At 38.1% G+C, this 12,961-nt stretch overlaps 1 protein-coding gene across 1 annotated transcript in view; it reads right to left on the reverse strand.

The window, feature by feature from the left end:
• Pbrm1 (polybromo 1) overlaps positions 1 to 12,961 on the reverse strand; it is a 74,356-nt gene that overhangs the window by 28,115 nt on the left and 33,280 nt on the right. Inside the window, exons 12-15 of the mRNA XM_028787552.1 lie at positions 6,069 to 6,254; positions 4,595 to 4,752; positions 3,771 to 4,034; positions 929 to 1,074 (exon numbers count right to left, since the gene is read on the reverse strand). Coding sequence (XP_028643385.1) covers positions 929 to 1,074; positions 3,771 to 4,034; positions 4,595 to 4,752; positions 6,069 to 6,254 — 754 coding nt within the window. The remainder of the gene's footprint in view (positions 1 to 928; positions 1,075 to 3,770; positions 4,035 to 4,594; positions 4,753 to 6,068; positions 6,255 to 12,961) is intronic.

The raw sequence follows: 12,961 nt of genomic DNA on the forward strand, positions 1-12,961 counted from the left end.
CGTCACTATGACTCTGCCTATGATTCACTTGTCCTTATCTAAGTTGGTAATATCTGCCACGGCTACCTGTTTACAAGGTCTATGACTACTCAGGCTGGTAAACTGTCACAAAAACTGCCTGTTTACAATAGCTTATAGCCATATGTTTCAGTGTTTATCCACAGAGACCCAAGACTTGGTGTTAGTATGCATGTATGACAGGGCTATTGCTGATTTTAGGCCTATGGCTGATTTTAGGCCTTCAGTGTGTAAGCAGGGCTGCCCCTGACATCTCCTCCCTTCTCTAAGTATAGAAGGGCTGTGGCAATTCTAATCTTGTAAAGGTGGGGATAGAAGTCTGACCTCCAGTAATTGAAGGGGACCTTGTAATGGCTCCAGTCCCCCTGTCGTTGTCCAGTGAGGCATGAGGGCCATACCCATCCTGATGTCTTTTTCCTGGAGAGGGGATACTTTTGACATCAACCCCTATGCAGTCAGGCTTGTCCCTCAGGGAACCCAGAGAGATATTTTTAACTTTTATCTATATTCCCTTGCAGTGCTTAGCCTCGCAGCCTAAGCAAGATGTTCTGAGCACCTTACAAGCTCCAATTTCAACAGTATGTATCAGGACCTGAGACACAACTTTACATATCCAAGATGCCTGGTTGTCTGTTTTCCCATTTGAATAAAGCTTTACTGACGTAAAACAATTTTTCAATCTTTGAGTATGTTTTGGGATAGGCTCTGGTCTGGAACTCTTGCTCTTTCTTCCTTAGCTTTCCAACTGCTGGGATTAGTCACATGTGTGTTCTCTTCTACTTGCCACGGAAGTAGGAGCAGGGAAAATGTGTGAGGAAGCTTGAGAGACTGCCAAGGGAGGGACTTCTGTCTTCATGTGTGGAATACTAAATCTCAAATCTCAGACCCAACCTCATCTTCCCTAACTCACCTGCCAACACGAGGGCGCACCAAGCCATGGGATTTGATGAAGACACAGTCGCCAACCTTCAGCCACATGTCATTGTACCGAAGCTGCTCAAAGTAGTGGCAGCCTGGCTCACCATTGGACATCTCCACAGGAACATCTTCTTTTTCCTGTGGAGAGGAACTGGTTAATAAAAGCAGAAAACTAGCAAGAAGCATAAAAAATAACAACTATAAGTAAGTTTTCATGAAAGTTCAGAAACCAAACATTAAATTATTGAAATCAAACTCATAATTAGGTATTATATTTATTTCAAATTTGTAATTTTCATAAAATGTTACTCTAAGAATTTTTATACCTCCCTTCCCAATCCTATGGAGTTGATCTTTTCAGAAAAAAGTACTGGAAAGAACTTATTAGCATTCATTTCAAAGTGGACAAATTCACACAACATTCATACAGTATAAGGAACAAATTCTTTAATAATATTCCTCTTTACTGTTTTTAACTTTACAGAATTTCTTCCTTCCCTTTGTGGTACGTGTGCTCAGCAAGTAGTGATATCTCAAACCCTTCATTTACTTTTAAAATCGGGTCTTACTAAATTGACCTTGAACTCATTCTATAGTCCAAGCAGGTCCTGAGCTTCTCTTTCTCTTGCTTCAATCTTCTAAAACCCTGAGATCATAAGCATATGCCACCAGGATCAGCTTCTTCCTAATAATATCTGTATAAAAATTAAGCTTATTCAATCTCTTCTAATGACATAGCTCATTCTGGAAGGTAATAGTCCTTTCTAATCCCTGCAGGATTCAGAAATACAACAAGCTGGCTTTAACTGGCTTTTGCGATACTGAGTCTGTCTCTAGTCTCTGTCCTAATCTGATGAACTCTCTAGGGAGGCCCCCAGGGAAAGCTACCATTAGCACGACAGAAATGAATGTAAGGACTAGTTTCTCACACCATGGAATCACACAGCAAACTCATCTCCAGACTGAATAGGAAAGAGGAATGGTACAGCAGATACACTCCAGGAGTAACAGGGTTCAGGCCCCTTTGGAATGTCTGTCTGAAACTTACTATTCATAGACCTGTTCTACATTCCTGGGAGGGCAGATAAGCACAGGCTGATGGTATAGGAGGTGCTAGCTAAGGAGATCCACACTTTCGAAGAAAAGCAGAAAGGAGGAGAGTCCAGGATAGAAGTCTTCCTCTACTTCTAGATCTGTTCTAATAATCCTCTGTTCCCAAAAGGTACAATATTCTCCTACACTGGCTTCTTATCTACTACCCTTAGAGAGAAAGGAAGGCTAAATACTAGCTTGGCACTTTCCCCTGGTCTCTATTATACTGTCATTTCTAAATGTTAACAACCAATAGATTTTGCGATTTTATTATTTTTATTAATTCCACATTGGCAAGAAACAATATAGCTCTGTGATATAAACACAGTGAACTCTGGCTTGGACTAAATTACTAAATCTGTCACCTACTAGCTGCAGATAATGTAGGGCAAATGACCTGATTTCTTGTGGGCCCCTCAGATGGGGTTGTTGGAAAGCATAAGTGATACAGAAATGTTAGTTTAAAAAATAAAAAACCCTAGTAATTGAATGAAATATGAAGTTTATTCTGAGCGATCCTTGCCTTTCTAAGTCGAACATTTCCTTCCTTGATCATGTTTTAAAATGGCTTGATCTCACTTATAAAAATACCATTTCCTTAGCCATGCAATGGTAGTCATGTTTTTTATCCCAGCACTCAGGAGGTAGAGGCAGGCAGATCTCTGTGAGGTCAAGGCCAGCCTGGTCTATACAGTAAGTTCCACGACAGCCAAGGCTACACAGAGAAACTCTTGTCTTGAAAAACCAAACCAGACCAAACCATTTCCTTGATTTTTATATTGATACCTATCCTTGAGATTGGGGTAGTCTTCCTGTTGAATTTTGTAGCGTGTGGAATATAGTTTGTTCTGACTTTATACAATGAACTAAGAAGGGTTTTTGCCTCTACACTATCAAGTAGTTAATCAGCTATATATAGATATATATATTTTTGGAGACAGGGTTTCTCTGTGTAGACCTTGGCTGTCCTGGAACTTGCTCTGCAGACCAGGCTGGCCTTAAACTCAGATCTATCTGCCTCTGATGCCTGAGATTAAAGGCATGTGCCATCACACCCAGATTAAACAGCTTTTAATTATAGCAATCACACAGAGTTAAAAGGAATTCATCTACTCAGTACTCACTGGACCATCTCACTAGTCTCCTTGATTTACTTTATGAGTATTTTGCCTGTATGTATGTTTGTTCATCAAGTGTGTGCCTGGTGCCTGCAGAAGTCAGATGCCTTGGAACTAGAATTACAGTTAAGCTCCATATGGGTGCTGGGATCAAATCTGGGACCTCTGGAAGAGCAGCCAGTGCTGCTAAGCCATTTCTCTATCTTCCATCCTCAATTTACTTTTTAAAAAAAGATTTATTTATTTATTTACTTACTTATTTACTTATTATATATAAGTACACTGTAGCTGTCTTCAGACACACCAGAAGAGGGCATCAGATCTCATTACAGATGGTTGTGAGCCACCATGTGGTTGCTGGGACTTGAACTCATGACCTCTGGAAGAGCAGTCAGTGCTCTTAACCACTGAGCCATCTCTCAAGCCCCTCAATTTACCTTTAAATACTAATTTAAATTAAATTTTTTCCTTCCTTTTTCTTTTCCCTTAGGTTCTTCCACTTTGTTTGACTAAGGTTTTATAACCTCAATCTTGTTTTTATTTGAGTTTGAATACATCAATGTACTTTCTGGAATAGATATTTTAAGGTTAAAATTCTTTTCTAGGTGGTTACTACCCACATACCTTTTCCAAGTTAAAACTGTCTTCAGCTCTGTTGTCATCTGAGTTGTCTGTATTTTTCTCATCATCCCCTTTATCTGCATTTGCAAATACAGAGGCCACTCGAACCACAGGCAAAGGTACATCCCGAGGGACAAACCTAACTGAACTGATGGGCATGGTCCACAGTTTAATTTTCTTAAAAGATTTGGTTTTGGCAGAATACCTTGATTCACAGACAAAAACATCCTCATCTCGGAAGTTTTCTGGACATAATTTAAAGTATTCCTGGGATGGGGATAATAATACAAATAAATAAATTTTTTGAAAATTAACTCAAAAACAAAAAACAAATGTTAATCAACCTAACATTGAACTTATAAAAACTTTCTGACAATAAAAAAGTAAATGGCCAGATAAGTAGGGCTATTTCCTTGGCTATATTCCCTTTAATTATAAGTTTTATTTATTTTGTCAACTGCCCTTTGAAAATATATTACTTTCATATAGTTAAAATGTCTCAAAGCTTTGTACAGGTCTCATGTGCATATATGACAGATAATACATTTTATTATCTAAAAGCAAAACTGGTATTTGGTACTGATTACCTTTCAGAAAACATCATTCTTGGAAATTACCCCAGCAACATAAAAATGATAGTATATTTGTAGATATGTAAATAGATAAACTGAACACAGCAAATGGTCCCTCATAAGTATATTCATGTTAATTTCTTATAAACAGACACAGAAGAAAGATGTTTGAAACACTTTCTAATTTTGTAGATTTTTATATTTTTAAATTGTGTTTTCAGGAAATGATATCATTGGAATGAATGAGTTTCTTACCTTGACAAACATGACTACACATTTGCCTAGAATTTTACTAACAGGAACTTTATTGTAATAGTCACTCTTAAAAACTTCTTTTTCTAGAAATTTTCGTGTAGCCAAATGGAATGTTTCATTTGGCCGATAAAACCAACAGCCGTACAACCATTTTTCACCTCAAAAACAGAGAAAGAAGAGACTTATTAACAGAAATCACATATTCTTTGCAGAACTAGGAAGTATTTAAACACTGGTTTTAGATGAAATGTTCTTAATAGAATTATTTTAGAGGAAATAATATTTTAAAACAAAGAAGCACAAAGAGGTCTAGAAAAGGTCATTTCATCCTTCAGAGACATGCAACAGAGAGGAGGAGGTCAGAAGGGCTGCTTGGGTCAATACACACTCCATGCTTCACTGAGCATGCAAGGATAGGGAAGGACATTTTTAGCAAAAAGGTGACAGAATCCAAAAGCATTTCACCTGATTGGCAGCTCACAGAACTAGACTGTCTACAACACATTCATACTTGTTAATGGCTTCATTCTTAATGTCTCAAAGGCAACTTTCTTTTTACATTTTATTTAGTTTTCTGTTGAGATAGGTTTCACTGTATCTTAGACTGGCCTCAGGCTTATTCTCCTGCCTTAATGTCTTGAGTTTTAGAATGGCAGGTATGTGCCATCAAACCAGCTTACAGGCATAGTTAAAGGAAGGCTTTTTGACAATAAATTCTAAGTTCAGTTACATATCTGTGAATTCATTGGAAAAAATTTGCTAGATAAAAGCATGAGTCTTTTGCTCTTCTGAATCTATGCCATCCTACACAGAGTTTGGCTCCACATATTACTGAATAAGTGACTCTCTCTCTACTCATTAAGAAGTTACATTTCTGACTCAACTGTGACACTGCCCAACAGTGCTAGATCCCATGTTTGCATATGGTTAGGTGGTTAATTATATTTACTGATACACTGAACAGTAAATTTATTGATATAACTATTGTTGAAAGGCTTAAATATGAGTTAAAATTTTTTCTTCTTGATGATCAAGGAAAAAAAAATTGCACTCCCCCACCCTGGGGACCTTTTTTTAGATTAAAAACAAATGTACATGTGGGGCTGGAGAGATGGCTCAATGGTTAAAAGCACTGGGTGCTCTTCCAGAGGTCCTGAGTTCAATTCCCAGCAACTACATGGTGGGTTACAACCATCTGTAATGGGATCCTATGTGACAGTGTACTCATATGAAATAATTCTTTAAAAACAAATAAAAAACTCAATGTACATGTATGAGGGTTTTGTCTACATGTATGTATATGTACCATGTGTGTGCTATGTAAATGCATAAGGTCACCTGGAACTAGAGTAAGGGACAGTTGTGAGCCATGATGTAGGGAGAACTGAAGCCAGGTCCTTGGCAGGAGCAGCAAATGGTCTTAGCCACTGAGCCATCTTTTTAGCACCTGTCGTTCAATTTAAATCAAACTTACCAGCTGAATCCTCCCATAGCCTCTCAATACAGACTATATGTGGTTGTAGATTGGCCTCTGCAGGTTCAACATAGACATAATCTCCGACATGATACATGCTGTTCTTAAAGCTGCAGTCCTGGCTGTATGTACGATGTAAGCCTGAGAGGCCTGTAGTACCTGAGGAATCTTCACTTTTTTCAGCTTCTTGGATTAAAAAAAAAAGTAAATAAAAGACACTCAGTAAAAGATTGTGGTTGTCAGAAAAATATTCAAACAACACATCACACTAATACATTTAACCCTGTCTCTTCCCTCCTTCTCCCTCTTCCTTTTTTGAGACAGAGTCTCTTCTACGTTGCCCAAACTATCCTCAAACTTGGGGTCTTCTTGCATTAGCTGCTGTGACTGTAGGGATACACCACAACAGCTGGCTACACTTAACTCTCTGTGTGGCATTCAAAGAGAGGAATCAGGAAAAACAGAACCATCAGCATATTCTCAATAGTCTTGACCTCAAACTGTATTTGGAATCCTGAGATGGGGGAGGGTCTCACTAAGTTGTCCAGGTCTTGAATTCACAGGCTCACGTGCTCTAGTCCTGCCTCAGCCTCCCAAGTAGCTGGAATTATATATGTTCACCATTATAGCTAGCCTCAATATGGCCTTTCTGAATGAAAACAAACTGACATTAATTTAAGCAACCATTCTACAGAACAAAACTAACCACCTTAATAATGTACACTTACATACTAATTTTCAAGAATTCAGAATAAATCTCATAACCCTACAGAAAATGTGATATACCTCTTTTCCATACTGATGTTTTTGAATTATTTCTTCTAAATTATTGACTACATTAAATTTAGTGATTTTAGAAATAAATATGTATGGCTTATAATGGGAAATCGTGTTTATAAAATACCATAAATTATCATTTTCTCTTGAGATGAAGTACTTATAAACAAGATTCTTATTTAGTTATATAAGATCTTCCTGCCCTTCCCTCCTTTGTGAACCAGAGAGTGAACCCAATGCCTTATGCACACTAGTTATGCATTCTAGGCAAGTACTTTATCAATGTGCTACATATCTCAGCTGTTATTTTTGTTAAATCTTTTAATGGTTCTAATACAAGCTATCTGCAAATACTACAGACTATTACTTTTCTAAAAGTAAAACACCCTTGATATTACTATATACAGATGATGTTCAAATAAAACAACTCTCTGAAGATAGCAAGTCCCAGGTGAGTGGGTCCCTGCAAGCTGAACTGAACTCCCTAGACTTACTCCCCAAGAGTAAGCTCCCTGTCAACTAACCACCTGCCCCTTAGTTACAGCCCTGCCCCCAATTCTGGCAGTCTCCAGCTGCTCAGGTGGATGCCACACCACTCAGAAGAACAGAGACCCCCTGCTGCACCAAAGGCCAAGCAAGTAGCCAGAAGTCAATCCCCCAACCAGAAACTCCCTAGTGATTCAGAAGCAAGCAGGTCACCAGAAACAGGGGCCACAAAGCTCAGAAGACCAAAGAGAAAACAGAAACCAAGGAAGAAAATACTTATCCAACAAAAACAAACTCAGAAACCAGCACCTAGAACTATAATCATCCAAAACCCAAATGCCTAAACACCAGTGTAAGAACACAACAATAGCCAGGTCTATACAGCACCACCAAAGTCCAGCTATGCTACTACAGCAAGAACTGAATATTCCAATGCAGCTGAAGCACAAGAAAATGATCTTAAAACCAACTTTAGGAAGATGACAGAAAAGAAATTGAGGAAAAGACAACAAACTGGAAGGAATCAATAAGTCTCTTAGAGAATGCCAAGAAAGCCAAGAAAAAACAAACAGGTAAAGGAAACTGTTCAAAACCTTAAAATTGAAATTAGAAGCAATAAAGAAAATACGAACTAAGGGAATTCTAGAAATGGAAAATCTAAGTAAGCAAACAGAAGCTACAGATGAAAGATCACCAATAGAATGTAAGAGATGAAAAACAGAAGATACAATAGAAGACATTCATTAGTTAAGAAACCGTTAAATCTAAAAAGATCCTGACACAAAACATGCAGAAAATATGCGACACTACGAAAAGACCAAACCTAAAAATAATAGGAATAGAAGGAAAGCTCAAAGGCCCAGAAAATATTCTCAACAAAATCAAGGAAAATTTCCCTAATCTAAAGAAAGAGATGCCCATAAACACACAAGAAGCTTACAAAACACCAAATAAGTTGGACCAGAAAAGGGAAGTTTCCCTTGCCCCCTTCCGCCACATAATAAAACACTAAATATACAGAAGAAAAAATATTAAAAGATGCAAGGGGAAAAAGCCAAGTAACATATAAAAGCAGACCTATTAAAATTACACATGACGCCGGGCGGTGGTGGCGCACGCCTTTAATCCCAGCACTTGGGAGGCAGAGACAGGCGGATTTCTTAGTTCGAGGCCAGCCTGGTCTACAGAGTGAGTTCCAGGACAGCCAGGACTATGCAAAGAAACCCTGTCTCGAAAAACCAAAAAAAAAAAAAAAAAAAAAAAAAAAAAATTACACATGACTTCTATACATAGGTTCTAAAAGCCAGAAGGACTTGGACAGATGTTCTGAAGACTCTAAAAGAACACAGATGCCAACCCAGACTAATATACCTAGGAAAACTTTCAATCACCAATGATGGAGAAAACAAAATATTTCATGACAATGTACAAATCCAATCCTATAGAAGATACTAGAAGGAAAACTCCAACCCAAGGAAGTTAACTACACCCAAGAAAACACAGAAAATAATTCCACACCAGTAAAACCAGAGGGAAATACAACACACTCACTCTCTCTCTCTCTCTCTCTCTCTCTCACTCACTCATTCTCTCTCTCCCCCCCCACCATTGAGATAGCAGGAGTTATCAATCAAGGATCATTAATATCTTTCAATCAATGGACTCAAATCCCCAATAAAGATACAGACTATCAGAATGGATGTGAAAACAGGATCCATCCTTCTGCTATGTACAAGAATCACACCTCAACATCCAAGATAGACATTACCTCAGAGTAAAGGGCTAGAAAAAGATTTTCCAAGCAAATAGATCAAAGAAGCAAGTAGGTGTAGCCATTCTAATATCTAACAAAATAGGCTTCCAACCACAATTAATCAGAAGAGATGAGGAAGGACACTTCATACTCATCAGAGAAAAAATTCTCCAAGTTGATGTTTCATTTCTGAACATCTATGCCCCAAATCCAACGGCATACACAGGTGTAAAAGAAACATTATTAAAGCTTAAACCACACATTGAACCCCACACATTAATAGTGGGAGACTTCAACTCTCATTCTCACCAATGGGCAGGTAATCCAGACAGAAACTAAACAGAGAGGAAAAAGAACCCAAAAACCCAAACAAAACAAAACAACACACACACACACACACAAACAGAACTAACAAACTTATGACTCAAATGGACCTAATAGATATCTACAGAACATTTACCCAAACACAAAAGAATATACCTTCTTCTCAGCACCTCATGGAACCTTCTTCAAAATCAACCATATACTCATATACTCAGTTACAAAGCAAGTCCCAACATATACCAAAAAAAAAAAAAAAAAAAAAAAAAAAAAAAGGAAATAACACATAACACTCTGTATCTTATCAGACAGCCATGGATTAAAGCTAGGCTTCAACAACAACAGAAAGCCTACAAACTCATGGAAACTGAACAACTCTCTACTGAATGACCACTGGGTCAAGGAGGAACTACAGAAAGAAATTAAAGACTTCCTAGAATTCAATGACAATTGATGCACAACATACCTAAACTTATGGGGCACAATAAAAGCACTGCTAAGAGTAAAGTTCATAGAACTACACGCCTTCATAGAGAAATCAGTTAGATCTCACACTAGTGACTGAACAGCACATCTAAAAGCTCTACAACAAACAAGAAAACCAAACACACCCAAGAGAAGTAGATGACAAGAAATAATCAAACTCAGGGTTGAAATCAATAAAATAGGAACAAAGAGAACAATACAAAGAATTAACAAAACAAAGAGCTAGTTCTTTGGAAAACAAGATTGACAAATCCTTATCCAAACTAAAAAAAGGCAGAGAGAGACAATATCCAAATTAACAAAATTAGAAATGAAAAAGGGGATATAATAACAGACACTAAGGAAATCCAAAGAATCCTTAGGTCTTATTTTAAAAACCAATATGCCAGAAAATTGGAAAATCTAAAAGAAATGGACAATTTTCTCAAAAGATACCACTTACAAAGTTAAATCACAATCAGATAATAGTTTAAATAGTCCTATAACCCCTAAAAAATAGAAGCAGTCATTAAAAGTCTCCCAAACAAAAAAAAAAAATCACAGGGACAGATGTGCTCCCCCCGCCCTGGTAGAGCACAGAACTCTACCAGACTATCAAAGAAGAGCTAATACCAATACTCCTCAAACTATTTTACAAAATAGAAAGAGAAAAAACATTGCCAAATTCATTTTATGAGGTCACCCTATTATTATTAGGTATCCCTCTGATACCTAAACCACATAAAGACTTGACAACAACGACGACAACACCAAAAGAATTTCAGATTAATTTCCCTCATGAACACTGACGCAAACATACTCAATAAAATACTTGGCAAACAGAATCTAAGAATACATCAAAAACAGTATCTACCATGATCAAGTGGGCTTCATCCCAGGGATGCAAGGATGGTTCAACATATGAAAATCGGTCAATGTAATCGCCATAAAAACAAACAGAAAGAAAAAAAAATCACATCATGTCATTAGATGCTGAAAAAGCTTTTGACAAAATCTAATACCCTCTTATAATAAAAGTCCTTGAGAGATCAGGGATATGAGGCACATAACTACACATAATAAAGCCAATATACATCAAGCCAATAGCCAACATCAAATTAAATGGAGAGAATCTTAAAGCAATCTCACTAAAATCAGGGACAAGTCAAGGCAGTCCACTCCATATCTATTCAAGACAGTACTTGAAGTTTTAGCTAGAGCAATAAGACAACTAAAGGAGATCAAGGGTATACAAATTGGAAAGGAAAAGTCAAAGTATCATTATTTGGAGATGATATGATAGTATACATAAGCTACTCCTAAAATTCTACCAGGGAACTCCAACAGCTGATAGACACCTTTAACAAAGTGGCTATATGCAAGAGTAACTATAAAAAAACAAAAACCATTAGTCCTCCTATTTACAAATGATAAACAGGCTGAGAAAGAAATCAGGGAAATAACATCCTTCACAATAGCCATAAATAATATAAAATATTTTGGTGTGACTCTAACCAAGCAAGTGAAAGACATGTATGACAAAATAATATAAAGAATTCAAGAAACTAGACATCAATAAACCAAATAATCCAATTAAAATATGAGGTACAGACCTAAACAGAATTCTCAACAGAAGAATCTCTAATGGTCAAGAATCACTTAAAGAAATGTTCAACATCCTTAGTCATCAAGGAAATGCAAATCAAAATGACTCTGAGATCCCATCTCATACCAGGGTGACAGCTGATGCTAGTGAGAATGTAGAACAAGGGGAATACTCATCCATTGCTGGTAGGAATGCAAACTTATACAACCACTTTGAAAATTAATATGGTGATTTCTCAGAAAAGTTGGGAATCTATCTCAAGACCCAGCTATGTAACTCCTGGGCATATACCCAAAAAATACCCTACCATATCACAAGGACACGTGCACAACTATGTTCACAGCAGCTTTATTCATACTAGCTAGCAACTGGAAACAATTTCGATGTTCCTCAACTGAAGAATGGATAGAGAAAATGTGGTACGGCTGGTCTGCTCCCGTGAAGATACCATATCCTGAGCCATCGTAGAGGAACCACTGCACTCAGAGCAGTGGGTAAGAACCCATTCTCACTACCCTACGCCCTAGAACTACAACTGGGAGCCTGGGGTGCTAAGGACCCATCAGACACCCAAACCCCACCCTTCCGTAATACCACTCCCCTTCTGACCCTCCCTTGGTCCTTTTGGCTGGGGCAGACACCTAGCTGGTCTGCTCCTGTGATGACACCATATTCTGAGCCATCCTAGAGGAACCAGTGTACTCAAGAGCAGAGAAAGAACCACTGCACTCAGAGCAGCAGAATTTCAGGATTCCAGAGGCAGCCTGAGTCCCAGCAGTTCTTCTACCCAGGAGCTCAGGATCACAGAGACATCTGGACTCTGAGTAGTTCTGACACAAGAAAGATAACTGGAAAGACAGGCTCCAGTCAGAGACAGTGAAGGCAGATAGCACTAGAGATGGCGAAAGGCAAGCGCAAGAACATAAGCAACAGAAACCAAAGTTAACAGGCATCATTAGAACCCAGTTCTCCCACCATAGCAAGCCCTGGACACCTCATCACACCGGAAAAACAGGATTCAGAATTAATATCACTTCTCATGATGATACAGGATTTTAAGAAGGACATAAGTAACTCCCTTAAAGAAGTACAGGAGAACAAAGGTAAACAGGTAGAGGCCTTAAAGAGGAAACACAAAAATCCCTCAAAGAACTGCAAGAAAAGCCAGGCAGTGGTGGCACACACCTTTAATCCCAGCACTTGGAAGGCAGAGGCAGGTGGATTTCTGAGTTCGAGGCCAGCCTGGTCTACAGAGTGAGTTCCAGGACAGCCAGGAATACACAGAGAAACCCTATCACGAAAAATCTAAACAAACAAACAAACAAAAAAAGAACTGCAAGAAAACACAACCAAACAGGTAAAGGAATTAAACAAAACTATCCAGGATCTATAAATAGAAGTAGAAACAATAAAGAAAGTTCAAAGGGAAACTACCCTGGAGATAGAAAACCTAGGAAAGAGATCAGGAGTCATAGATGCAAGCAT

This window comes from Grammomys surdaster, unplaced genomic scaffold (genome assembly GCF_004785775.1).
Source record: "Grammomys surdaster isolate TR1022 unplaced genomic scaffold, NIH_TR_1.0 125669, whole genome shotgun sequence".
Classification (NCBI taxonomy): Eukaryota; Metazoa; Chordata; class Mammalia; order Rodentia; family Muridae; genus Grammomys; species Grammomys surdaster.